The sequence below is a fragment of the Perognathus longimembris genome, chromosome 8 (assembly GCF_023159225.1).
Source record: "Perognathus longimembris pacificus isolate PPM17 chromosome 8, ASM2315922v1, whole genome shotgun sequence".
Lineage (NCBI taxonomy): Eukaryota > Metazoa > Chordata > Mammalia > Rodentia > Heteromyidae > Perognathus > Perognathus longimembris.
Genome location: NC_063168.1, coordinates 51,715,292 through 51,743,178, shown reverse-complemented (window position 1 = coordinate 51,743,178; position 27,887 = coordinate 51,715,292). Strand labels below are relative to the sequence as shown.

Genomic DNA, 27,887 nt, shown 5'->3' with positions numbered 1-27,887 from the left:
GACAGCGAAATGCATCATGAAGTTATTTTTCCTGGGAAAAATGTATTATTTTCTTTTACCCATTGGTATTCCAAAGGTCATTGTTTTTATAACAATCTTAATGTTCTATGGGTAGCATTCTTTAAAAAGGTCTTGTATGAACATCTGTTATTCACAAGATTTAGGAAAAGCAATGGAATATCCTTTTTTCCCCCTTATTAGTGAGAATTCTTTTTGTTTTAAATCTTATCTGTAAGTACTTGTACAAGGGGTTTCATTCAACATATCAGTTTATGAGCACAATGCATCTTGACAATGGAATATTATTTGAATGTCCATTCCTTTAAGAAAGAATTACTTCCAGCTTGGTCTTCCCTTTGCAGAACTCAAAATGATTTATCTGTTTTTTTTTTTAAAGAAGCACAATGCCAAAGGATGAGATTTTACTGTTTTTAGAACAACAAAATCACTTTGGAGTTAAATATGGAATTCGGCAAAGAGAAGAAAATAGCAAATGATCTCAGATCAACTATCTTTTTCATTTTGAATATTTTCTAGATGTACATTTGGAAAAGAGAGTTGAGCAGTGTGTTCCTTACATAATTAGAGTGGAAACAGAATTCTAGCACTTACTGAATAGCATTAAGGTGATCTATTTTTATTTTCTTCCCAATTTGAAACCTACTCTGAATTTGTTTTTCTGTTGGTGTTTTCCATTTCCAAAGCTACAGATTAAAACTGGGGCAGGGGTCTGCTTCCTTTAGCTTGCTTTTCAGTTCTAAAGTCTGTTTCCAATTGAGATGTCATTTGTATTCCTGAGGCTATCAAGGCAATTATCCAGCAAATAGATGCCACCTCCATTCTCCCCAGCGATGACCTGGGACATGATGAAGAGACATGGAGGGCGAAAAACGCTGTGGATATTCTGGCAGTTGATTGGATTACCAACTTCTGTTTTTATGACCCACCTTTACCCCAACAGCCACCCCATCCAAGAAGAACATCCTCGAGGGGTCATTGTAAAGTAGCCCTATCTAAGTCTTTGGAACAGCTCTTTACACTAAAAAAAACGCAATGGTTTGGGGCTTTGAAACCATTTATTGAAGTCCTAATCATAGTATTCTTAAAGGATAATTAGCCATACTCATTGATTTTTTTACAAAAAGGAAATTTGAAGTTATATCTGCTTTTCTTCTATCCCTCAAGTTGTCTATAATTGGAATGGTGGAAGTATATCATCTCCTCATGGAGTAATTTTGTGTAGGTTTCAAATTCCAGGACATAATTTATGTTATTTAAAAGCATGGATTCAGCCATTTAAAATTTTTTGGAGGCCCTAGTGTGTAGCAGATTTTTTTATGGTTTTTAAAATGATTTAGCTACTTATAAGACTTCATTTAAAATATTATTTACAGGCAACTTGACAAATACTTACAATGCTCATCAAAAAGACTTTCTATAATGATTATAATTATATAAAAATGGGTTTGGTCCAGTATAGAGCAAAAGGAAATGATGGCTATCTTGTATTAGGTTTGAAAGATTATAGAAGATGAAGCTGTCCCTTACCAATAGTTGGAATTTTTACTAAATTGTTTTTAAGACTAAAACACAACACCAAATCCAAACATGCATCACTACTGAAACCAGACACATCAAGTAGGCAGAATTTCCCCCAACCCCCATCCATCTTTTCTCTTTTCTTGTGTTAGTGTTTGCCAAATGAATTCATTCAAGTAGAAGAATTATAGATGTTTGTGAATCTGGAGCGATCGCTTCACTGGTTGATCTGATTTTCACAAAGGCATGACTGCCATTTGCCTTGTAGCAGGCCAAACCATAACTGATCATTCTGTTCTCTTTGTATTATTTATAGGGATATTTTGCACCATTTCCCTCTGCACCTATGCTGCCAGTATCTCTTACGATCTGAACCGACTCCCGAAGCTGATTTACAGCCTGCCTGATGATGTGGAACATGGCTACAGCTGGTCTATCTTCTGTGCCTGGTGCAGTTTAGGTTTTATTGTGGCAGCTGGAGGTCTTTGCATTGCTTATCCCTTTATTAGCCGGACCAAGATTGCACATCTAAAGTCTGGCAGGGACTCCACAGTATGACTGCATTCCAGGTACCTGCCCACACACAGTATGGGTGACTCCGCAGGCGAGAGGAATGGAGTTTACATCAGGATCCCAAGCACAACACAGTCTCTTACATTCCAGCCTGTTGTGTGCAGCCCTTTTCTGGATGACTGACAGCAAATCATGCAAAAACCTCCCAACCTTTCTAAGGACAAACTGATGGTGGATTCAAAGCACTTTAATGGCTGTTTCTGCTTTGACTGTGAGACAAGAGAGGGAGCTGTGGCATGGGGCATTTCTAAGGGTCAGAAAAGAAACTTCAGTGGAAAAAGAAATTTGTATGATTTCCATTTATTTCTGAGAGTTTGTATATAACAATTACCTGAGAGTCATTTCTATATGCAAAAAAGATTCGTAAACAAAGTGATTATAATTTTCTTGTCACTGTACTAGGCTTGTTAAGTTTCGATCCAACAGCTTTAGAACTTGTTCTACTGATGTCTTGTGGTGTCAGAGCCCAATATTTGTGTATTTTTTGTGGATGTTCCTTGTTACAGGAGGGTTCTTCTGTTGCCTTATTATTATTTTATTTTATTAATTGGAAGTCTGCTCTCTGTCTTTGTACTGGATTCAAAAGCATAAGGGAAACAGATCAACCATGTAAGAGCTAATCCGTGACACTATGCAGTATTGTTTGAAGTCCTCTCTGTTGTTCAGCTTCTGTCTCTTTCTGTTAACTGGATTTCTGCATTAAATGACTTCTCCCTTGTTAATCTAGGTGTGTTTTCTCCTTCTGTCTTTGAACTGTGTCAACAAGTCTCCAGATTTATAGGACACAAGAGAATTCTGTTGTTTCAATAAGACTCTTTAAGCCTGATTGCTTATTTTAATTGAGTTGGTCTTTCTTATTTATTTTCTGCAGCAATCACGTGCTTGCTATTGACAAAAGGAGTCTTTGCAAACTTCTTTTTAAACCTTTCTTTTTAAACTTCTTTTTACTTTCTGCCTAGTATTGACCTGGTTTTAAGGTGGCATGGTCCTGGCCTTCTTGGACCTTCCTGCTAAGTGATTTTCACCTTGGCTACACGTCAGGCTCTTTTTTTTTTTTTTTTTAAATACTTATTTATTGTCAAAGTGATGTACAGAGGGGTTACAGTTTCATATGTAAGGCAGTGGGTACATTTCTTGTACTGTTTGTTACCTCCTCCTTCACTTCCCCCTTTCCCCTTCCCCCTTTTCCTCTCCCCCCATGAGTTGTTCAGTTGGTTTACACCAAATGGTTTTGTAAGTATTTCTTTTGGAGTCGATTGTTTTTCTATCCATTGTCTCTTGATTCTGATATTCCCTTTCCCTTCCCTAGTTCTAATACCAGTATATACAGTATCCAGGGTACTCAGATGAGATACAGTGATAGCACGGGGACAACAACCACAGGAAGGGGATACAAGAGGATCATCAACAAAAGAAGCTACAGTTTCACATGGCATGTTGAAAGTAATTACAACAGTGATATAACACTCATTTCCATAACATGGAGTTCATTTCACTTCAGTAGACGAGTGGATCAGGAAAATGTGGTACATATACACAATGGAATTCTATGCCTCTATCAGAAAGAAAGACACTGCCCCATTCATAAGGAAATGGAAAGATGTGGAAAAAATTATACTAAGTGAAGTGAGCCAGACCCAAAGAAACATGGACATCAAGCTCTTTACTGGTTCCTGAACTGGGCCCCATACCAGACCAATGATCTCAAGGTCCTGAGCCTTACCTTGAATTAACAAGAAAATCCAAACTCAAAAGATCCCAGATCATTATGTTGGGTAGCTGAGGTTAAGGGTCACTGTTTGGGGCTCTGATTTGGACTTCCTTCTTAGCTTCCTAACTAGACTAGCTAAGTGATTTAGCATTTACACTACTATGTACCAGGCCCAGGGCTGTGTTTCCCCCGCCCCCAGGTGTTATTCCACTCATTTCTGTCAATCATTCCATTGTTTCTTGGAGGCCCCAGGATCAGACCCAGAATATCTGCTGCTGCTTTTATTTTTCCTCCTCAATTCCTTTCCTAGGTGTGGGTAGACCCAGGACAAAAGTTAAGATCCTCCCATTGGGGCTGGTGGCGTTGTTCAGATGGCAGACCATCTAACTAGCAAGGCCCTGAATTAAAACTTTGTTTGCACAAAAATAGGAAAAAAAATTTTAAAGGACCTACCATTGTACTTGTTTTTATTTTTTGATGGAGGGGTGGACGTTAGCTAACTTCTAAGGTTTTCCTTTTCATTCCAACCTATCATCGCCTCTGTCTGTATGATCGATGTGTAAGAAAGTTGTTCTATAAAACATAAAAGATGGCCTATCTCAAATAAGGTGCCCCTTCAGATTTTCATTTCACAAAAGGCCCTTTTGTTTCATCTTCATAAAAATTGATTTAGTATTCAGAAAAGAAAAATGATCATTAGCCCCTGAGAAAACATAGTCTGATTTCCAAGTGACAGTAGCCACCTGTGGTCTCAGGAGCTGTGTGAAAGAGATGGGGGCACTGGTGGCCGCACGAGCTGTCCCCTGTGGATCCCACCACAGCTGAGGTTCATGAGCATATTCCTGACTATCTCTCAGGCCTCTTTGATAAACTGATCTCTCTGGATGAGATCAGAGACATATAGAAAGGAGCAATTATTTCCATTTATTACTTATGTGGGAAATTCTCAGAGCTGGAGAACTCTTTCTTTGAAGTCTTTTAAAAAGATCCCCATGGAAGATGTCAGGACTCTTGAACATTTATATTCCACCCACCAAAGCAATGTCTGCATGAGTAACTTTTGAAGTTTCCCAGAAGCTTCCTAGGGGGTTGAGGTAAGAATGGAAGAAAGCTTCCAGGTTTGCAGAAGGCAGAAAGGTTCATACACCACAAAAATGCACCCAGAAGCCAGGGGAGTTCACTTAGGATTCAAACGTGCTCTGGCAAGGACTTAGCCTCCCTGCCTTCCAGCCCCTGTGAGCTCGGTGCAATGGGCCTTGTGACTGACCAAGGTTGCTTATTTCCATTTCCTATCCAGGAAGTATGAGAGTATGTTGCTAGTGTTGGTTCTACTTGCACCCCTCCTCCATCCTGGGATTCTCCTGGGGGCAGTGTTTCCTTAACTGGCTTGTGAATGAAGATGGACCAAAAATGACAGCACATTACTGTGTAGGATGTAAAATTCATTACAGTCCTTCACTCATTCCCCTTCTGTCTCCCTGTCCTACTTCTGGATGTATGCATGTAAACACATTGTGTGCGTGCGTGCATGTGTGTGTGTGTGTGTGTGTGTGTGTGTGTGTGTGTCCAGGATTTTTGGCAGGCAGAAAGCAGAAGTGCTTGAGCTCAGTGTGGATGTGGAGTGTGAAGTGTGAAGTGTGGGGGATGCTCCAGGTGGGGAAAGGAGATGCAGGAGGGAAAGAGGGAGGCCAGAGTGAAGAACTTTGCAACTAAAAGTGCCCAGGGGCCTCTCAGACACAAGAAAAAGAAGAGGATGGCAATGATGCAATCACCTGCACACTTCCTGAAGCTATACATGTATCTGGAAGTACTTAGGCTCTTGGTCCAATAGCTCTCACATTCCGAGAGCAGACTCAATGTGCTGGGAAGGACCAACTCTTGGAGCAGAAGCTTCTCAGCAGCAACTGGTCTAGAAACATTGGCACAACAGTGCCAATTTCCTCTGGTCTCTCCAGGGTGCTGAATGGATTTACAGAATAAACATCATGCCTATCTGCCACATGCAGACATCATTAACCAAAATAGACTTTACCCAAAACCTTGATGAGCTAGCCACAGGCTCCACATGTCCTTCTCTCCTTTGTGCAGGGTTGGGACCAATGTCACCTATTATGAGGGAACCCTCATCTTTGAACCCCCATAGGTCCTTGAGTCAAGATTTCCAATGATGGGTGAAACCTTAATAGGACAAAATCTCTCCTATAAAGTTCATTAAATCTTTCAACAAATACTTATTGAATACCTAATGTGTGCTTAACTCTTTTTTGTACTTGGGAAACATTCAGGAAGTGAAACAGAGCTCCTTGCCTTATGAAGCTATGCTTCACAAGTAGTAAATGCAGTAAAATACAAGTGGAAACTAAAGAAGGAAAAGTTTCTTTTCCTGACCCCAAATGACTGCATGCACTCAGAGCTGAAGCAGTTTAGTCAGCTAGTAAAGTGTTGCTTTCGGATTACACTCTTGGTGGTTGTGTGTATCTGGCTTACCACAGTTCTCATCATTTCCATCTACATTAGCTTTTTGGAAGGGAGAGGTATCTCCTGAAGATTTCCCATTCCAAATGAAGGTGGATAGAGAGGAAGCTGGGATCCTGAAGACTTGGGTAAATGGAGGCCCAGGAGGTAGCAGTTGTGGGATGTTCAGGCAGACAGGATACTGCCTCCAGCTTTCCTTAGGCTGTTTCCTCTACTCTGATTGGCTCTCTTGGACTTTGCACAGTGTCACAAGCCTCCTGGATACCATTCCTGGAACAGCCACACTGCTTTAACACCTTTCCTGACCACTTACACTCCGTATGCTAACTACCTGCTCATCCATAAACAGACTCCTCCCCCTTCCTTTGTTCCCAGTCCTTTGCCCAGTGCCTGGTACACAGTAGGTGCTCTTAGATCCTTGTGGAATTCAGAGTCACTGATAAACTCCCCTTCCCTGGACATAACTGACTCCCTTAACACCAATTTTGGGGAAGCCATTAGAAATAGACAGTAGTATGATGAGGGTAAATGGAAAGTAGAATATAGCTTGGCAAGCAAGTAAGCCTCATTTAGAATAATTAAAGGGACTATTAACCCAAAGTAACCCAGATACAACTTGAAATGTGTTATGAACTAAGTACTATGGAACATTTATTTGATGGCTCAAACATTATTAAGTATGTAACCTCAATATGGCTCTACACCTCAATTTAATCTTTCCCATTTATGTGTGGGTGTTTTAAATCTCTAATTGAGATTCTAAAAGGAATGCTTCAGAAATGATTCCCTTGGTATGCAAATCGCTAGACTGACTGACCAAGCGCTCTTTTAAATTGCATTTGAATTTCTCCAGGGCTCTGTCCTTTGACCAGATAGAAAGAAGATGTTCTCTATGTTGCAAAACAGCCATAAATGCTTGAAGATGCTCAGGGCACCAAGTTGCATCCTGGGAATATCCAATGTATTTCCTCCTGGTGTTCAGCCTATATTTTGCAAACCTTTGAAGCATGATTTTTAACTGCTTTAAAATATATTAGGATAAGTCTGCCCGGTGCCCCTACAAAAAGAAAACAAATTTGTTGGATGTACAGTAAGATACTTAATCTGTTTTTATTTCTTCCATTCAGAGCTCACTGTGAAATAGAGCCCGGTGTGTATTAGGCTCTGAGCTATGCCTTGATCTCGCTTAGGTTTCTAAGTAAACCTTTTGCAGAGAGGAACCAGAGAAAATGGTTGATCTGGAGTAGAGACAACAGAGGCTATTGAGATAGGCAGAGCCTTGCTGGCTGCCTTAGGGAGATGGGGCTCTATTCTGGCAAGAGAAAGCAATGAAAGGGCTTGAAGGAGGCCAGTGATAGGATCTGATTTTCACTTTAAGAATATCACTATTGCCACTGGGTGGATAATAAATTAGAAGAGCCCAAATAGAAGCCAATTGAGAGAGAGGAGGTGACAGAAATCCAATAGACAAGATAGTGGTCTAGACTTCAGAGGTGGTGATAAAGATGGAGAGGGTGGGAGACTATGTTTTAGAAATGACACTGACAAGTCTTGCTAGTAAATTGGATGGAGAACAGAAAGAAAGGCAAGTTATCAAGGTTGCTGTCTAAGGTATTTTTAGAGATAGGTTATTTATTAAGAAAACTATGCTTCTTTTACCAAAGAAGTATAAAATACTTTGGAAATGCAAAAATCACACACACACACACACACACACACACACACACACACACACACACACATATACACCAAACAAAAATAAACTAAGTTTCATGATAAACTCCATGTTACCTAGGATGGTATTTATTCTGAACCGAGTGGAGCCTTAGAGTGAAAACTGTAGTTGAGAATAGGGTCCAATAGTCCCAGTCTTTCTTCTTTCTCCTACCTCACCTTCCTCATTGAACTCAGTGGCACACACTTGCTAAGCAGGAATTGTACCACTTGAGGCTCTAAGCCAACACTTAATGCTGGTTATTTTCAAGATAGGATCTCCATACTAGTCTGGACTATGATCCTCTTGTTTGTACTTCCTCATTTCATTGAGGATTTCAGATATGCACCCCTGTGCCTAGCCTTTGTACTTCCACTGTCTGCACCACCACGCACAGCCATTGAGATAAAGTATTTTTTTTTCTTTTCCCTCACTGGCCTCAAGTGATGATCCCTTGATTTCTCATCCCAAGCAGCTAAGTTTTGAGCCACTTTACGTAGTTACAATCTTCCTTCTGGTTCCTCTTTTTTTCTACTTGTTCTCCTGAAACTGCTTATACCAGGTTGGAACTAACTGATCAATTTGTGGTGACAGAGAAGATTTGGGTTTAGGTTGAAGGAGACACTAGAAGATGTCACAAATGGTGATGACCACTCCACCCCCACCCCCTACTTAAACCACACCTGCTAGACTCTGGGTCTGCTTCAGTTCAGCATTTTCCTTCCTTGGAGCTTGCTAAATTTTGGAAAATGAGCCCTTCCCATGTTGTAGACCTGGCATTCCTGGCATTCCTAAAATTCACAGGTCACCACAATGGCGATCTGCTCACTTTGGAAGGCCAAAACTGAGAGCACCACCTCCTGAGATGGGGGTTGTAAGGATGAGTGAGCTCTACCTTTGGGTCTCCCAAAACGTGCCCTATGCCTGTACAGGATATCAGAAGTAAATTCCTTTAGTACAGGAATATGTGGAGTGACATCCTCTGGGGCTTTGGTGAAGCTCATAGAGCGTGGCTATTGCTGGGCTCATGGAGGCCCCAGTAGATGCTGGTCAGGAGAGCCTGGGCTCCACCAGTCAGATTCCCAGAACACAGTGGGTCCCACGCAATCACAACCAGATGGTAAATTCCGTTTAAAAGGATTAAATGGCTTTTATTTCTATATTGATGGCTTTGCCTGTCAGTCAAATTGGCTATGATGAACACATAAACTACTTGCTCTGAAAAATTGGCTAGGCCTGAATTGAATTTGACTTAGCCATCGCTTCAATGGGCTTTCAACTCATTTTTACACATGCCAGACACATATTGCTAAGACCTGCTAATCCTAAGTATTTAAAATGCACTCAAACCCTTGAACAAATCTTTGAGGTTTTCTCATTTCTCCTTTAAGCCCTGTTTTTCTCTTTGTCAGTAATGCACTTTGTTGGATGCTCAAAAAGCAAAGCAACACAGAAAACCTCCTAGTCTTTTAAAGCACTTTAAGAGAAGACCCTGGAGTCCCATTCCTGTTAACTCTTACTCTTCTTCATTCTTGTTGGGATACACAAGGGCAGGATAGAAAGCTCTGGTGCCCGCCGTCCTTTGTAGCTCTGTTTCCTGGCATGGATGAGAGCGAGTCCCTCTGCCATTGACTCAGTTATCTTTTTAGGCCATGCCCTTTGGCTTACCTTCTTGTCCCTGCCTTAAGGAGGGAGAAACTGAACTTCATAGAGGTTAAGTAACTTCCCTGATGTATGAAGTGGCAGTGCTGAGATCTGGTTTCCAGCCTGCTCACTGCAAAGTCTTCCCACCTGGTGACATAGCTGCAGGGGCAACTACGAAGACCCTAACAGCGCCTTGCTCACCACAGCAGAGCCTGTTCTCAAAGTTCCATGTATCTAGATAGATTTGCATCCCCTGTTTTTTTGACAGTTCCCCTGGAAGTTTTTAATCAAGCTGTTGTATTTCTAAGCCAAAGCACACACTGCCCTTTGCGACTCAGTAAGGAATGCCAGACCTATTTTTATAAGCACAGAACTTCTTACATGACTGACCTTCAAGAGACCCTGTAGTCTGCAGTAGCCTAAAGGTATGGCAGCAATTTTAATTACCTTCTTGGCACTCCCCCCCACAACACATTATGAGAAATTCCCTTGTCACTGGGACTGCTGCTCCAAGATTAATATTGAAGTGGGTAGGCCCTCCTTACTTTGTCCTGTGAAAGCATCCCCGATGACTTTTTTAAAAAATTAAAAGAAAGCAATTATTCAAAATAGGAGCTCTATAGCCTTGTGGTTAGAGGGAGGCAGGCAATTCAGGGACTTAGGAATTTCAGCCCTTGCTCCTGGCTGTCTGACTGTCTGATGGAAGTCAATCACCTCCGTGAAGCTCTCAGGAGATGTTATAGGATGAGGTGCTTACCGGAGATGTTAGCAATGGCCACACATTGAAGAAGCCCAGAAAACACTTTGGATACTTCTATAAACTTTTACTTTCTTGATTGAAATCGAATAGGAACCCATAATGTATTCATTTACATCGACAATAAAATAAAAGCCATGTGATGTTGAACCCAAACAGGATGCCTCTTAGGATTTGTTAGTTGTTTTTGTTTTGACATTACATAGTGGGGCTGGGGATCTGGCTCAGCGGAAGAACGCCAGACTGGTGAGCGCAAGGCCCCGAGTTTGGTCCTCAGCTCTGGAAAAAAAAACAAAAAAAAGACATTACATAGCATAGAAAGTACTTCATTTTAAATATATTATATATTGTTTGTGTTTTGATACAGAGCCTCCCTGTGTACCCCAGATTGGCCTTAAACTCATGATTTTCCATCCTCAGCCTTCTGAGTGCTGGAGTGATAGGTGTGCAACCAAATTTTGTCTTTGAGAGAGCGATCACTGTGCAATAACTTAGGAAAAAGAAAATAAATTAAAGCTAGAGACAGCTTTGGAGCACTGATAAGGAAAACCTGTCAGGATCAAAGCTGGCTCGACCCTATCACTATCAGAACTAGCTTAACCCGATATTTCTAGAACCAGCTTGCAAGTCATTTTTGAGCAATTATAACCACTGAGGTAAGCCAAAACTCAAAAAGCCTGTGCTCTCCCTGAAAGTAAAACCGGAAGCCAAGTAGAAAAGGATTGTAATTGGGTGGATCAGATGGGGCTCAGCCTTTGCTGGCCTTCTCCAACTCTCTGAATGCCACTTGCAGTGGCTGGAACTGACAACTGTTCTGACTACTGTCCTGGTTCTACTCTTCCTGAGGGCCCACAGTTCCATGAGGGATTTGCAGCCTCTTCAGACTCTGTGCAGAGATGGACTGGCGCTAACCACCTGCTTCTGGATAAAGTAAGGTCCCCGGGCGCTCAGACCTAGTCAGGCCCGTCCAGCAGGACGGAGGAGCAGCCTAGTCACCACCAGTTTTGGAGGAGTCATCAGTTCAAGGATTCTCTTTACAAAGGGAGGAGAAAACTGTTGTTGTATGACAGTGTGAGCAAATGTGAAGTGATTGGTGGCTTTCTGCAGTTCCAGAACAAATGATTGCACTCCTTCTGCAAGTGCTAAGGTGAAACTGTATATTTGGTCTCCCCAAATCTCTTCAATGAAATAGGGGTTGAATGGCGGGCCAGGCGTGGTGAGGGACTGCTGTCAGGGAACTTTCCCCAAACCCAGCCATCAGGAACTGTGTGGAGGATGGGTCTCAAGACAAGGCTGCTCCACCTTAGCAGGCTTGGGTTTAGCCATAACCACAGGGCGCTTTATCATTCCCTGCGCACTGCCCCTCGTGATCCGCTCACCTTCTAGCACCTTAGAGCTAGAAAGGAAGATGGCTGCACACGTCCTTGCTTTGCAAGGATGCCAGCCCTTGAAGCAGCACAAGCTAAAAGATGCTTCTTTGAGGATTTGATTTTAGGGGGTTTAATTTTTTGAGCTCTAGGTGTGTTTTTGATTGAGGCACTTGTCTGTCGTATAGTGAAGATCTTCTCCCAATCTGTGAGCTTTCTATTTATCTTGCTAGCTGTGTCCTTTGCCATGAAGCATCTCTGCAGTTTAATACAGTCCCATTTGTACAGCCTTGCTTTGATTTGTTGTGTTTCCGGATCTTAAGAAGTTTGAACCAGTGCCAAAGAGCCCTAGTGTTTCCTCTGTCACTTCCTGTAATATCTTCAGGGTATCTTGCCTTACATTGAGGTCTTTGATCCATTTGGAATTGATTTTGGTGCAGAGTGATGATATATAAGGATCTAATTTCAGGCAATGGAATTCTATGCGTCCATCAGAAAGAATGGCATTGCCTCATTTGTAAGGAAATGGAAAGACTTGAAAAAAAAACTATGTTAAATGAAATAAGCCAGACCCAAAGAAACATAGGCTGCATGGTCTCTCTCATTTGTAATAGTTAAGAATATGCCTAGGATATTCTCAGCAGAGGATCACAATAGCTCATGTACATATGGCCATATAAAATGCTGCTCATCGAAATGAACTCCAAGAAATGGAAACAAGAGGGTTTTCTAGTACACTGTTTTCAGTTTTTCTTTCTTTCTTTCTCTCTACCCCCCGCCTTTGGTTTATTCCCTGTTGTCACTTTTTTATTTCTGCACTCATTGTCTTACATATAAGTTTATCTTATTTGGAGAAGGGAAGGAAGGGGAAACACAGAAAAGGTGGGATGAAGGGTGAGCCAATGCAACAGTAATACTCACTAGACACTATGTTGGAAATAAACTTTACTACTTGGAGGGGAGGGTAGCTAAGGGGAGGGATGGGAGAAAATGAGGGAGGGGCATACTGTTCAACAAGAAATGTACTCATTACCTTACTTATGTAACTGTAACCCCACTGTACATCACCTTTACAATAAATATTTAAAATATATGTATTTCCAAAAAAGATGATGCTTTCTGTCTATGAATTAAATATGAGGTATATATGATATATATATATATCTCACATGAGTTAAATATGGAATATGAGATGTATGAAATACAACATATATCTGGTGTGTGTGTGTGTGTGTGTGTGTGTGTGTGTGTGTGTGTGTGTAAGAGAAAGCATAAGAGGGAAGAATTAGAAAAACCTGCTATTATGAGAAGTAGCTTAACCTGTTATTGCCAGAACCGGCTTGCAAGTAATTTTCGAGAAACTTTAGCCATTGGAGTAAACCAAAACTCAGAAACTCCTGTGCTCTACCTGAAACTAAAACCCAGAATCTGTGTATAAAAGGGCTGTGCACCTGTCAGCCGGGCTCAGATTTTGGAGTAGGAACTCCTCTGGGACCACCAGTGTAATAAACCTGACTTCTCCAACTTTTCGAGTGCAGCTTGCTTCTTCCCAGAGCATTTTCTGCAGCAGTACAGGGAGACAGAAACCATCATCCCTGTTGACACTAGAGGAATCTGAGATCATGAACATTCACTAAGCTCTGTCAGCCTGTTCCTAGCAGAGGGCCAAATCACCCCCAAACGAGTAAACTACATTTTGAGGTAGACACATCTGTGAATCTGTCTTCTTGCAAACCCATAGATGGAACATCAACCTCTGCTTTCTATGCCTCGGCCATGACTGCACTAAATCGCTGTCATGCCGGCATGTTTTTTCAAATAAAATGGACTCTGGAATTGAAACTAAACCAACTGTGAAGGTAATCTGGGGAGATAACACAAGTGATTAACGCAGTATTGACTCAAAGGATGAGCCAGTTCTTAAGTGAAGAATTTTCCACATAAAGTATCAGTTCAAAGAGTGTTCACAGCAGCGGGAATGGTTTTCAAAAGAAATGAAGTGAGGGTGAGGGAAAATGAGAGTGAGCTGGGGGAGGGGGCCATGGGGTCATGAAGGGGGCCTTGTGAGCCTCCTGCTTGTGCACCTCCCGCTTATGAACCTCTCCAAAAACCAAAACCAAAACCAGTTGCAGTTGAGTTACCAGTTAACATGAGTAAGGATGCAATGGGTTAAGATGAGATTTAGTACGATTTTATTTTTTTTTTATAGCAATCAGACTGGGGCTGTGCTACGCCTACATAATCATGAAAGGTGTCACAGAAAATGTCAAGCTTCTCTCCAGGAATGACTGTGCAGCTGGCTCCACGCGGCGCGATTCCATGCATTCCAATGTCTCAAAAGAAAAGAAAAAAAGTCTTCCTTCAGGGCAAGAAACTTTCTTCTTTTTACCTCTGTGATGTTGGAATGCATGAATTTGGTCAAAGGGGAACTTGGTTTGGCATTCCAGATTGTGCTGGCTCTGTTCACTTTATTAATAGTTAATTCTAAAACGTGACTTGGAAGAGGGGGGAGTCTGTAGGTATGGAGTAAAAGCTCCAAGTTGTGCTGAAAGAAGGAAGAAGTGAATGCAGTAGCACAGACATGGTTGTTCTTGTACTCACTGCCTCTGCTTCCCAAGGTTGTATCTCTTTTATAATTCAGAAGTTCCACTTAAGATTTTAGACCCATGATCTTAATGACTGCATTAAGAGGAGTCCCAGCCACAAAATGGTTGGAAAGAGGGACATCTTAAAGAAATGAAACAGTGATACGTGTGTGTGTGTGTGTGTGTGTGTGTGTGTGTGTGTTAGAATGAACAACCAGATGTGTTCACTTGCTTATTCATTCTTGAGGTCATCCATCCATTCAGTCATTGGGGCCGGTGGTATGTGTCAATGACCGATTTAAGTACAGGGAGTAAACTATGAACAAACCAATGTAATGGCAGAAAGGCACACAGCAAACACACCTGCACCACTCAGTATGTGGTGGCAGCATGTACTGCAAAGAAAAGACGCCGCTAGGAGAACTGAGTGTGCTGTGGTGGCTAGACTAGAGAGGGAGGTGTGTGTGTGTGTGTGTGTGTGTGTGTGTGTGTGTGTGTGTGTGTGTGTCTGTATTAAATAGCCATGTAACCAGAGAATCTGATGGAGGCAGGAATGTGGAGGAAATATCCAGAGAGGCAGCAATAAGCACTGAGGCCTTAGAGGAGACGGCCTTTGCATGATGCAGGCAGAGACAGCAAGAGGCAGAAGGAAAGGGTGGATATTAAGGTCAAGGCAGGGCTTTCTTCTGAGTAATATAAAGTCATGAGAACTTTCTGAGTAAAAAGTTGACCTCAAAATAATGAAAAGATGGAATATACTAGTAGTTCTTATCCTTTCTTGTAGGAAGCCAACAATAAGCCATTGTGGCAATAATTCATCAGTTAAATTTCAGAGCTTCATGTTATGCAAAAAAAAAAATCCTGCTATTATACATGTGACAATGACTTCGTACTAAAATCACAGCTATTCAGGATAAATGTTGTATATCTTGTAAATTAATGTTTAAAAGTAGTTTTGTTCTTATAGAAAGTGTTGATTGCCAGGTTGCTTATGGCAGTTTATTCTAAAAATAAAATTATAAGCCAAATATGTTGGCTTGAATAGTTTTAGTTTTATAACACCTAAATATATCTAGTACTTTTGAAAATTAGAGAATTATCTAAGAAAAGCATAATGTTAATCAAAAAGAAAATCTGATGTTCTATTATATTATGCTATTGCTGAATATGGATAGAAATACAGGGCATCATTTCCTTGTCTATGTAAAAGCTCTCTCACTATAAGTTAAATAACAGTATATAGATTAAATGTTTACATATAAGGACTTTGTAAATAAATATATCATACCCCCTTTGGTCTTTCACAGCAGTATTAATGTCTTTGTGGAGTTGACTAATCATAAAATATATTTTTAATCCTGTAATGGGTTTCACCTCCAATAAGGTCATAATGGTATATACCAAATAAAATTAAATGCATATATACAAAAAAGTTGATATAATCTCACATAAAGACAAAGACAGTAGCAACAATAAAAACAACAACAACCAGCCCTTGGCTTAGTGAATTAATTTTCTTTGTTTTCCATGTAAGTACTGAGAGACCAGCACTGGGCATGTGGGACTGCCTGGCAAATCCTCAGTGCGTAAGCCTGCTCTTCTGTGATGAGATCAATCTCAAACAGTGCAGAGATAGTAAGAGGGGTCACTAAAGGGCACCTAGAAGGGTGACAAGAAGGGGCAGAAATGATGGGGTGGTGAGAGAGGGGGCGGAAGAGGGAGCCTGGAGAAACCACCCTTTATTTGTTCCAATTTTGAGAGGCAGTTACTGCTGAAAGAACTTGATGAAGATGACAATATTAAATGATTGTAGCATTCAGATGGCAAAATTACACCGCGAATCTCTTGATTCTCTTGAATGTAATCAATTCATGGAATTTCACCAAGAGAAAAGGCTGAGCTCTTCATGTTCTGAAGCATGTTTTCAATTCTCTTTAATCTTCTCTTAAATGGAATCTGTTCATCTTTCTACACTAAGAGTTTTTTTTAGAGTGGCTTCAGCCTTTCCATTTCCAAAGGTTGGAGATATTTCTTGTCCTCTTCTAGCAGATGCCTTTGCCCCCTGGCCAGCTCCCTTCCAGACAATTCTCATAACAACAATTCAGGCAGGGACAGTTTACCAAGGAGCATCCTGACCTCAGAGCCTGACAAAGCAGGTACTCAGTGAATGCCTAAGAGCTGAGTGAATGGTGGAACAAATGACTGAATGAATATGAGATTTGAAAGGGCTCCATTCACCTTGGGAAAATAAAAGCATGTATGGAAATACTCACTTGAGATGTCTTAATTAGCAGGATTTCTCAGCTAAGACTTGGTATCTCATCTATTTTAGTCCAAAGGCTTTCTTGTATAGACCCCTAAAGAGTCATATTATTTCATATCCGACTGAGCAGTTTCTCTTGAACTTTAATTTATTTTGAATCTCTAGAGAAGACTCGGCTTTTCAGGTTACGTAGGAAATCACTCTCGTGACAGCTGTCTCTCCTGAGTGACTTCTTGATTCAGTGTTCTCAGATTCACAGACATTTATGTCTTTGCTTCCAACAAAAGGCAGTTTAATTTATTTTAAGAAACATTAATTGCTCTTGTGTGTCACATAGTGATCAGTCTTGTTCTGGAGACAAAAAAAAATACTACCAAATACTCTAAAAGATAGCCTCAAGTTTTGGGGAAATTTCAAAAAGCTTTCTAGTTGTGCGCATCTTACTACTGAAGATATTTGGGCAGAAGCCATAAAGCCATTGTTGAATTCTGCTAAGTATACTGGGCTCATCAGCATTGCTACTTTTTGAGATTGACACCACTGTCCTTCAAGTCAATGAAGAAATGTTGTTCTACCTGTGATTTGTGCACCTATGAATATTACAAAGATATTGACCCTAAAGCCAGGCTCTGATGACTCACACTCTAAACCTAGCTACTCAAGAGGTTGAGATCTGAGGATTGCAGTACAAAGCCAGCCTGGGCAGAAAAGTCTGTGAGACTCTTTATTTCCAATTAAACACCAAAAACTTACATGTGGACTTGTTCAAATGGTAGAGCACTATTTTGAACAAAAAAGCTATGGGACAGAACCCAGGTCCTGAGATAGAGCCACAGTACCTGCACACAAAAAGATATTCATCTCAGACATTTTTTCTTTTCTCTTACAGATACAACTAAAGCTTAAGTGTATGATGAGAAACATCTCTGAGATCACAGAGCATCATAAGTAATAAATATCATGGTGCTGGGGGCTTACACCTATAATCCCAGCTACTTAGGCGGCTGAGATCTGAGGATCATACTTTGAAGCCAGCCTGGGCAGGAAAGTCTGTGAGACTCTTATCTCCAATTAACCTCTAAAAGCCAGAAGTAGAGCTGTGGCTTGTTACAGAGCAGTTTCGTTGAGAAAAAAAATCTCAGGAAATTCAAGTCCTGGGACTGACATGTGCGCACACACACACACACACACACACACACACACTCACACACACACACATGATAAGCAAAGAATTGGTCAAGTTGACACCAGGAAAACATTATAAAAACCCATCAGGCCCTCTACTGAGAATGATGCATTCAGTGCCTGCAGGACAGGAGTATGTCCCAGTGGCCTGAGTCAGGCAACAGAGCTCCCAGTTGTAACCAACACAACCCACTGTAGGGAGGTTAGCAGAAAGGGAATTTATTTACTAATAAAGTAGGATGCTCAATGCCTGAAAACAGATCTGGGAGCTGTTCAACCAGGAAAACCGTCCAACCCATATGACAGGATAATTGCCTTAGGCACGCCTTTAACCTCAGCTGCCCACCCTACCACTTGCATCATTGATGCTGGGCCCCAAACACTGCCCCCTGCTCCTGCTGCAGAGATGGTGGCTTGATTCTGGCCTCTCTCTTCTACCTGACAAAGGGATTAAAACATCTTATCAAAGACCCCAGGCCATTCTAGTTTCCCAGGCACAAGGAAACTGGCTTTTCCAGAGACAACTCCTGTGATGAGTTGGAAGTTCAAATCCAAACTTCCTGGCACCACCAACAAAAAAAGCTCCTTTAACATGGCTGGCTGTAAGAAACGAGGCTAATGGTTGGTCTATGGATGGTAGGGGTGGTTGTGTTGATGGTGCTTGTGTGTATTTTGTGTTGTAATGTAACTGATCATTCTGAGATGATAAGGAGACCAAGGGAAGGGGTGGACTGTGTCCTGACTCCTTGTGCAGTAAATGACAGCACTGAAGGCTCCTACCTGGAACAGGAGACATTGAAACCCGTAAACCAGACAGCCTAGAAGCTCAAGTGGTGATATGTGTAAGTTACAACAAGAGAATTAGGAGAGCTGGTGACCAGGTGCCTCTCCTTTCCAGCTCTGGTCATATTCTGACTATGGGAGAAACAGCGCCATCTATTGGTTACTGGTTTATAGGACACGTGGTATCCTGCTCTGGGAGGAGTGAAGAATTTGCTCCTGACTGGAACAGTAACTGAGCAGTCAATAGGCCATCACATTGAGACAGAGGCCTTCTATTTCAGATGATGGACTACACAACAGAAATCCAGAGTGTCTGTTATTTCACCCACATCCCTGTAAGATGAGTTCTTGGGTGGGAAGCATTAGTGCATGAAAATAAATGATAATAAGGCAACTTGGTAAGTTTATGGAAAGGGTTGATAGCATGGGGAATCCAACTCTAGAACAAATGTTTGTTCCAACGAAGACAAACTATGGCCTTCTCCATGAGAGAGAAGAGTCCAATAATTCCCTTTCTATTTATAATATTCTAATAAGTCTCTGGGTTGGTCATTATCATTAAAAGTTAATCAGCAGTGCCAGGCGCTGGTGGCTCATGCCTGTAATCCTAGCTACTTCAGGAGGCTCAGATCCTCAGCTGTCAGTTCAAAGTCAGCCCAGGCAGGAAAGTCCCCATGAGGCTCTTAACTCCAATCAACCACTCAAAAACCAGAAGTGGAGCTGTGGCTCCAAGTGATGGAGAACTAGCCTTGAGCAGAAGAGCTCAGGGACAATACTCAGGCCCTGAGTTCAAGCCCCACAATTGACAAAAGAAAAAAAAATGTTTATCAGCAGTGGCAGAGGCCACGTCCGCCTTGGTGAGAAGTCATTGCTGGTTCAGCGAATTGTTACCATCCACAAGGCCATGGACCAAAGCAGCAGACAGACAGACATCCTGGGGCTAATCCCGTGGGACATAAACATCGTCCACACTGGCGATTGATACATGACACCATCTATATCTTCCCCAGGCCCCCTTCATGTCCTTCACTCGTCAGTACCCTTGGCATGTGGAAGATGTCTCTCTCAGGCCTCTGCCCTTCAAGGTAAAGTATGCTTGGTGGACCACTTCAAAACCTGCCCCCGGGAGGACTCCCTCCTCTCCCACTGTCCCTCTCAGGGGGACTGAAGTGTTCCAAGTTAAATTCTGGCAGGTACCAGCAAAACTTGCAGTGTGTGGGCATGGTGCCACACACTGGCCACCCCTAGCCACTTGAGAAAATCAGGCAGTAAGATCATGGGTTCTAGATCAGCCTGGGTTCCACAGGGAGTTTGAGGCCAACCTCGTGTGCATAGTGAGATCCTGTCTCCCAAACTGAAACCAACTGATGAGTCACTGGTTTGCAGTCATCTGAAAGCCAGATTGACCTACACGTCATCCCTGTTGAACTGCAGGGGACCATAACTGTGAGGGAGGAGTAGCAGGAGCCCATCACCAGGGTAGAGTCAACTCCTCCCACCCCAGGTCCCAGCTACTGTCAACCCCGTGGAGCTTGATGCTAATGCACACCACGTCTACCAGGACCATGTGCTGCTGACATGGGCTTTGCGGGTCAGATGACTCCCAGTTCAAGATGTGTAATCTAAGATCCACAGTCTTGAAGTCAAGCCCCGGTAGCAAACCAAGAGTTACTTCTCAAAGGGGAGTCATTCCTTGAATATGAGCTTGCTTGGTTTTGCTATAAAAGCTCAGAGGTTGCAGCTGTGCCTCCGCTGTCACTGGCTCCACACAGCATCCAGCTCTGCCTCATGGGCTCTGAGCACCGCTAGATATCCTGGGTCAAATACTGTATTGATGGAGAGCTGCTGTCAGAGCAACCTGGACCAGCTGGTGAGCTCTCCCTCACCCAGACTCCATTAACACTAAAAAAGTCAGAGAAGCAATCCCAAAGGTGTCAAGAGGTTCTATCAAGCAGCTGTACTCTTATTGGTGGCGCGAACGTCTGCAGCTCTTACAATGACATGGCATGACTTCTGTTTTAAGGAGGAAGGAGAGAATCTAAGGAGTACAACCTTCACCCTTCTATTCCTTGACAGCTTACCTCATGGGTCGGAAAGCCATTTACATGGCCGAGGAGCTATTCTAACTACAGACTCAGGAAAAGGGGACATTACCATTTGGTTATGTACTGAGAAAGCAGAAGCCACCAGGAGAACTTCCAGTCTATCACTGCACCCGCCCACCGTCCAGCACCTGCTCCCACTCACAGTCTGTTGTACTTGTGTCCTGCAATGGGCATGAGCTCCAGCATTATTACTAAGTGGGGATGATGTCGCTGGAACGTGGAAAGGGGGCTATGAAACCCCTACTCTTGGGGGTTCCCAATAGACTGTTCCCCATTAGCATATTAACATTTTGTGTCACCAGATAAGACCACAAATGGAATGAGGTGCTGGAGCAAGCTGCACAAGTGCAGAGGACTTTACAGTAGTGCCATTGTTGCATGCTGCTTCAGTTTTGCCACAGGCTCTGCCTTGAAAGTGCCTGCTGTGTAACTCAGCGGTTTCAGTCCCATCCCAGTGCCCTTGCCCTTTTCTGGGAATGGTGATGTCCTTTATTAGGAATCTATCTATCTACGGATAGGAAGATAGATGATAAAAGATAGATGAGTATCTCCTGGTTTGAACTCAGGGCCTTGCTGGGAACATTCTCTACTATTCAAACCACTTAAGCCACGTTTGGCTGGTTTTCTAGATAATGATCTACTTTTTGCCTGGGACCCTTCTCAGACCGCAACCAGTTACCTACCCACACCTTCCTTGTAGCTGGGATTGAAGGCAATCGTCACCCTATTCAGTTTGCTTGTTGAGATGAAGATCTTGCTAACTTTTGCTTGGGCAGGCCTTAGTCCATGACCCTCCTGCTCTCTGTCCCTCGAGCAGCTAGGATTAGAAAAGGTGAAGCTACCACAAGTGGCCCTGGAATATCTTTCAAACCGTGTGCATGTGTAGATGTATATGCATGTCCCTATTTTTTTCTTAGGGAAACAGGGTCTTACCGTGTCACTCAGGCTGACCTTGAATTCCTGGGCTCAAGCAATCCTGCCTTACTTGCTGAAGTAGCTGAGAGGATAGACACAGGCCACCATACTCAGTGTTGTGCTAATATCTTTATTGCTATTTTTACTAGTGCTCAGGCTGCAGAGTTGGATAAGTTTGAGATGGTCTGCCTAACTTTATGTTTTTAGAACACAGGTTTGAGAATGAAAAGAAAAATTATCATATTATAGCGTTCACATCTGTATGCTGCCTTTTCACCCGTAACCATAGATACATTATTCATGCTGCTTGCCACAGCGAAGTCCTCCACTTGTGGACTGAATTCCAACCCCCACTCAAGGATGCTGCTCCAGCATTTCCCCCTTCACTGGTTCATCTCTCCCAGAATGTTCTTGTCAACATTTTATATATAGATATCTATCTATATGTGTATTTCTTTCCTCAGTTAAAGAAATCATTTTGATTCCACACCCCCACCAACCTGCCACCCCACTTTGTGCTCCCCTTATTTCACAAAAAAGCTCTTTTCCTATTTTCTCTTTAAACCCACTGCAGCCTGCTTTTGTTCCCATTCTGTCATCAAAGCTCCCACTGTCTAAACCACTAATGCTCTCCCTGGTAAATCCAGTGGTTAGTTTATCCTCCTTTTCCTTGGTGGTCAGTCAGCACCTGTATGATCGCTTTCCGCCTCCTCCCCACACCGTTTATAAAGCTTCTGGGCAATGGGTGGGTTGGTTTTCTTCCTCTGAGCTTACCAATTGCTCTGTCTTTCAGATTCCTCCTCTCTTTCAACCTTAGTGTCAGAAGAATCCAGGGCTGAGCCCTAGTCCTCTTCTGTTCTTCCTCCACTTCATCTTTGGTAATGCCATCCAGTGTCAAGCCGCCTAAATCCAATTATCTAATATACAGTTCCAGAGGTGACCATTTTTCTTCAACTGCAAACTCACATATTCAATTGCCTGCTTGACATCTCCACTTTGTTTAATGCACACTTCAAAATTAGCAAGTCTAAAACTGTCTAGCGAGCAAGTCTAAACTAGATTCGCTAGGTTGGACTGTCTCAACTAGACAAGGGGAAAATGAGAGCGTCTAGACGAGAAGTCTAAAATTGGATTCTGATATTCCCCAAATCCACTCCCATCCCCATCACCCCAGCAGCCTATCTCTTCTCCGTTGATGGATATTCTGTTGTTCCAGGGGTGTAGCCACAAATCTTGCGATCACTATAGTCTCCTCGCCATCCATCGTACCATGTATCAAACACCTCCTTGTTCAGCTTTCAAAATAGATCCAGATTCCACCTACCTCCTATAACAGATAATACTGCCCTCCTGGGGTGAGCCAGCATTTTCTCAGTTGAATTTTTACAAAAAACAAAAACAAACAAAACAAAACAAAACCTCCCAACTAATCGGGTATGGTGATTCATGCCTGTAATCCCAGCACTCAGGAAGCTGAGGAAGGAGGATTTTGAGTTCCAGGTCAGCCTTGGCTACTGTTTGAAAAACCCTAACCACCAAGCCATTACTGAAGAATTCCCAGGTGATTTCTACCATTTCTTCCTTGTAAGCAACTCGTCCAACAGGAGTTAAGGTGATTCTTTCTGTATGTTAGATTTGGTTACCTGTTCAAATCTCCTTCAGTGGTTGTGAGTAAAAGCCAAAGTCATCACAACAGGCCTGAATTCTAACTTCTTTAACCTGCCACCCGTGTCCTCTTTAACCTGGTCACACATTGCCCCCTCCCTTCTGCTCCATGCACCTTTGCTTTTCTCAAAAATATCAGGCACTGTCTGCCTGAGAGCTTTTGACCTGGCTGTCCCTACTGACTGGAACATTCTTCTATGTCCTATAAATACTAGCTCACATCTCACATTTTTAATGAGGCCTACTCTATTTAAAGAGGTAAACCATCCATTTAAAGATGTCACTCTCCATCCTCTGTAGCCACTTTCCAGCCATCTATCCTCTGCACATCCATGGTGATCACCTGTAACCTACCAAAGATACCGTCTCTCTCTTCCTATTTGTGTTCAGTCAGACCTATGAGGGAAAAGGATCTTTCTTTTTTCCTGTGACTGAGGTGCCCCAGTGCTTAGTCTGTGGCCTTCATATGTCACTTCATGGCTCCTCTCACTCAAGGACCTCATCTTCCTTATTGAGAGGAATTCACCGCAGCAGTCGTGTCCTGCCTGCAAGCCCAGCATTCTGCATACAATGGCTACTCAGTCCCCCCATCCCTATTCAACACACTTCAGTGCTATAATGGAGATATGTGTTCAAAGCTTTAGCAGGGCACTGAGTTGAAGAGTATCATAAATCCATCCCACTATAACACCTCTCCAAATCTTTGGGTTTCCTTCTCTATATGAGGTTCCGGCACTCAGCTTCTGGTAATGTATATGACCACTGAGTCTAGGTTTCTGTTGGCAACAGGGCAAATGATTCATCCTAGCACATCATCTGTTTGGAAAAGTCAAATCCGTCTTTCCCTAACGTGGCTTCATGCACATTCATATTGTCTATGATTTTGTCTTATCAACAAGCAACGTTTGCCATTCTCTGGAGTTTGGCTGTCCTTGCTCTGTGCTCCCAGGGCCCAGCCCTGCTTGGCTGACTCTAGTTACCCTCCCAGAAGCAATGAGGCACAAAAGCGTGAAGAAAGCCAGTTTCCCCTTGCTAGAGAACCAGGGCCCCCTGCCAGGACTTTCAGGACAGCCTTGTCAGTGATGATGGCGCCTGAGGCTGAGTGGGTTTGGGTTATCTGAGTCTCCTGTGTCTCCACCTCAGTTCTCAGTGTCTTGTTTTCCTAATAAGGCACTGTTTTTTAGATCAAGCTGGACTGTAAATTCAGTTAATAGAATTCAGTATCTCACAAAATCAAACTCTTAATTTTTTTTTTCAGGACCTTTGTGTTTCCTAAGTAAATGCTCTTACCACAAAGCCATGCTGCCAGTCCTAGCCTTGCTGGTTACTTTCCAGATACAATCTCCAGATACAATCTATGTTAGAATGCCTGGTAGCTAGCTAGCTAGGATCACAGGCACATGTCACTGCAGCCAGCTCTCCATCAACAAGGAGAGTTGTGGATTTATTACTGCCAGGACTAGCTTCTAACCATAATCCCATGATAGCAGCTTTCTGAGGATCTAGAATTCTATGCATGAGCTACCAGTGCTTGGGTAGAATCAAACTCATGAGCACAATTGTCTCTCAGAATGTCAGTCAAAAGGTTAGCAGAAATAAGGTTCTCTTGGCATAATCATTAGAAGTCCCTGGCATCCCCTACCTATGCCTTATACCGCTGTTTCCCTGCAGCTGCCATGGATGAGGTATTTCTTTGTTGTGAGGGGCTGTCCTGAGCATTGTAGGATGTTTAATCAGCACCCTTGGTCTTCATTCACTAATTTTCTCTCTCTTCCTCCCAAGTTGTAGTAGCTAAACATGTCTGTAAGGCATTGCCAAATCTCCCTTAAGGGATGGAGTAGCTATGGCTGAGACCACTGAATTAACTTCAGGGGTTAGAACTACAGGAATCCCTCTCTTTCTTGAGCTGTTAAGTTTTATTGAAAGCAGACAGTCACTGGTCACTGCTGCTCATGCCTGTAATCATAGCTATTCAGGAGGCTGAGATCTAAGGATTGCAGTTCAAAGGCAGCCCAAGGCACGAAAGTTTATGAGACTCTTGTCTCCAATTAGCCACCAGAAAATTGGAAGTGGTGCTGTGGCTCATAGTGGTAGAGTGCTAGCCTTGAGCAAAATAAGGAGCTCAGGGACGGTATCCAGGCCTAGAGTTCAAAAAAATAGCCTGTGTTCATATTGCTCAGGATCGTGATATTTCCTAGAGCTGCAGGTAAGCATAGGAATAATAGTTTCACCATCACATGTCATAAACTCACTGTAACTGGTTCTTAATCCAACCACGCTATATAACGAATAACAGGCTTCTTGGGACTTGTTGCTTAAAACAGAATATCTATCTCCATCCTGGTGTTCTATCTGTTAACAACAACAACAAAAATTCTACATAGGTTTAGTAAAAATGCAATGTATTCATGATTAGTTGGTAGCTCTCAGAATTTTCTAGAAGGCCAGAGGGTCAAGTTAAATGTACATAGCCAGAAGCAAGGCTAAAATAGGAATGTTGCTACCGCTGGGCAATAAAGGCACAGCTTGCACACATGAAGAAGGGCACCTTGACACCTGGCACAGATGCCACACCTTCCACCTAGGAATGAAGGCACCTTCACACCCAGGCCCAGAGGGCGCAGCCTGCCCACAGAGAGGGCAATCTGATACTAGGCACAAATACTACAGCTTGCACATGAGAATGAGGGCAGCTTGACACCCAGGAACAAATGGAACAAGGGCAACTGAAAACTGGGACCCAATGTCACAATTTACATACACAAAGAAAGGCAGTATAACACAAAGCACAGAGGCCACAGCTTGCGCTTGTGAATGAGGCACCTTCACACCGGGGTTCACAATCTACCCCATGCCCTGGTGGAAAGGTAAGTTTTGGAGTTCCACTATGGAGAGGTGAGATTTGCCAGGGAGGAAATTTCCTGGCTACAAAGAGCTTGCTCAAATGACATTGTATCTGCCAAAAAGTTTAGCCACTGTATCTGAGTTTTGAAAAAAAAAAAAAAGAAATGAGAACATATATTTTCATCAACTTCTGTTTCTTTTTCTCGAGTAGTGAACACAAACACACTGGATTTCTACACATGAGCAAGAGGACAATTTATGACTCCATTTTGAAAAATAGCACATTCATTTTCTTTGTGTTAAAGAATTCTAGCTTAAATTTGTATTGCTGTCATTCTTGCTGATGCTTCACGGGTTGGACCCATGTACAATGGACCGCAAATATAAATGATTTTCATTCCAGTGGAGAAGAAAATTATAGGCTAAGAAATCAAGTTTAATATACACAAAAAGTATACATTTGTAAAATTGTAAAATATCACAAATATGTTGCCAAAGGTATGTTGTGAACTCCTGGAAACTCCTTGTTTGAAGGTTGGAGCTTATTCTTGGGAACTCTGCATGGCATCATTTTTATTCTCTGCCAGAACACAGAACTTAAGCCTTCAAAATGTTCAGTAGCTGTTTTTCTTTTTCTGTCAAAAACATGAAGGCTTCACAGTATAAAGAAGAAACACTAAGATATGTGTTAGAGAGCCACATCTCCTGTCTTAGGGGATGTTCTCTGGAAACTCTGGGTGCTAGAGAGAATTCTGGATGTAGTGGTGTTCAGGCGGATGACATCCGGCAGCCTGTGACTTCTTATACTTACATATGAAGGCATCTGTTTTGCCAAGGCTAACTTTGTAGCATTCTACTGCCACCAAAGAGCCAAATGGTGGCATTTTGTCTAAGCATTCCTGGTTATTTGCTTCACCCGGAGATGACTCTGTCTCTGAGGGGATCGTTTTTTCTTTTTCTTCAGGGTCAGTGGGGTGGTTGCCCTGGGGATTCAGAGGGACACTGCTCTCCCCACAGTCTTGAAGGCACCTGTGGTGGTCTTTGCTAAGCAACAGCACAATGGTTCCACCGACACGCAGCACTCTGTGACAACAAATGGTACTTGGCATGAGGCTTTCTTCTCAGACAATAAGCAACCCCTCCTTACTTAGAGTAGTTGTTTTTAATTTGGTCTCATTCAATACAAGGGTTTTTGATAATTAGGTAGCATCTTCTATAATGCATATTCATTATAGCAATTATGGAATCTCTAGTACAAATCTGCTTTAATTATCTATTTTTACTCGACTTAAGAGGCAAGCTTCAAAGTAATTTGTACTCATGTTCTAATAAATGAATGTACAAGGAAAAACCAGTGAGAAAAGCAGCATATTCAAGTAGGCAGGAGATTGATGTGGAAGAAAGTCAGAGGAGAGGAGTCAGACAGGAACAAAGAATGGTGAAGTGAAGAGGAGACAAGGAAGGGCAGTTTGAACCTATCCATCCCTTTAGCTCAAGTCTGGTGGTACTTATGTGCAAGCAGCAACACAAACCTACACATTACTAAAGATTTACAGCAATGGGAGAGGGCAAGTAGCAAGATAGAGTGTGACAAAGACCTGTCAGGTAGGTGTCAAACCCAGGCACAGGAGAAAACTCTGAGTGAGATACCTACACCACTGAGCTAGCAGTGAGCTGTGCCTGGCACAGGGGCTGGAGGCAGCAAGGGCAGAAAGGCATGGGAAAGTGGCATGGGGGAGGCCCTGCGGTTTAGTTCTGTGAG

At 42.5% G+C, this 27,887-nt stretch overlaps 2 protein-coding genes across 8 annotated transcripts in view; one reads left to right on the top strand and one right to left on the bottom strand.

Annotated features, from left to right (window-relative positions):
- Tmem178a (transmembrane protein 178A) overlaps nucleotides 1–2,834 on the top strand; it is a 251,150-nt gene extending 248,316 nt beyond the window's left edge. For all 6 annotated transcript variants that reach the window (XM_048353079.1, XM_048353080.1, XM_048353078.1 and 3 more), the window contains one exon: nucleotides 1,856–2,834. In XM_048353079.1, the coding sequence (XP_048209036.1) occupies nucleotides 1,856–2,097 (242 nt within the window). In that variant the 3' untranslated portion in view covers nucleotides 2,098–2,834. The remainder of the gene's footprint in view (nucleotides 1–1,855) is intronic.
- Nucleotides 2,835–26,300: 23,466 nt separating this feature from the next.
- The window catches only part of Thumpd2 (THUMP domain containing 2), a 35,405-nt gene continuing 33,818 nt past the window's right edge, over nucleotides 26,301–27,887 (bottom strand). For both annotated transcript variants that reach the window (XM_048353065.1, XM_048353066.1), the window contains one exon: nucleotides 26,301–27,208. In XM_048353065.1, coding sequence (XP_048209022.1) covers nucleotides 26,866–27,208 — 343 coding nt within the window. In that variant the 3' untranslated portion in view covers nucleotides 26,301–26,865. The remainder of the gene's footprint in view (nucleotides 27,209–27,887) is intronic.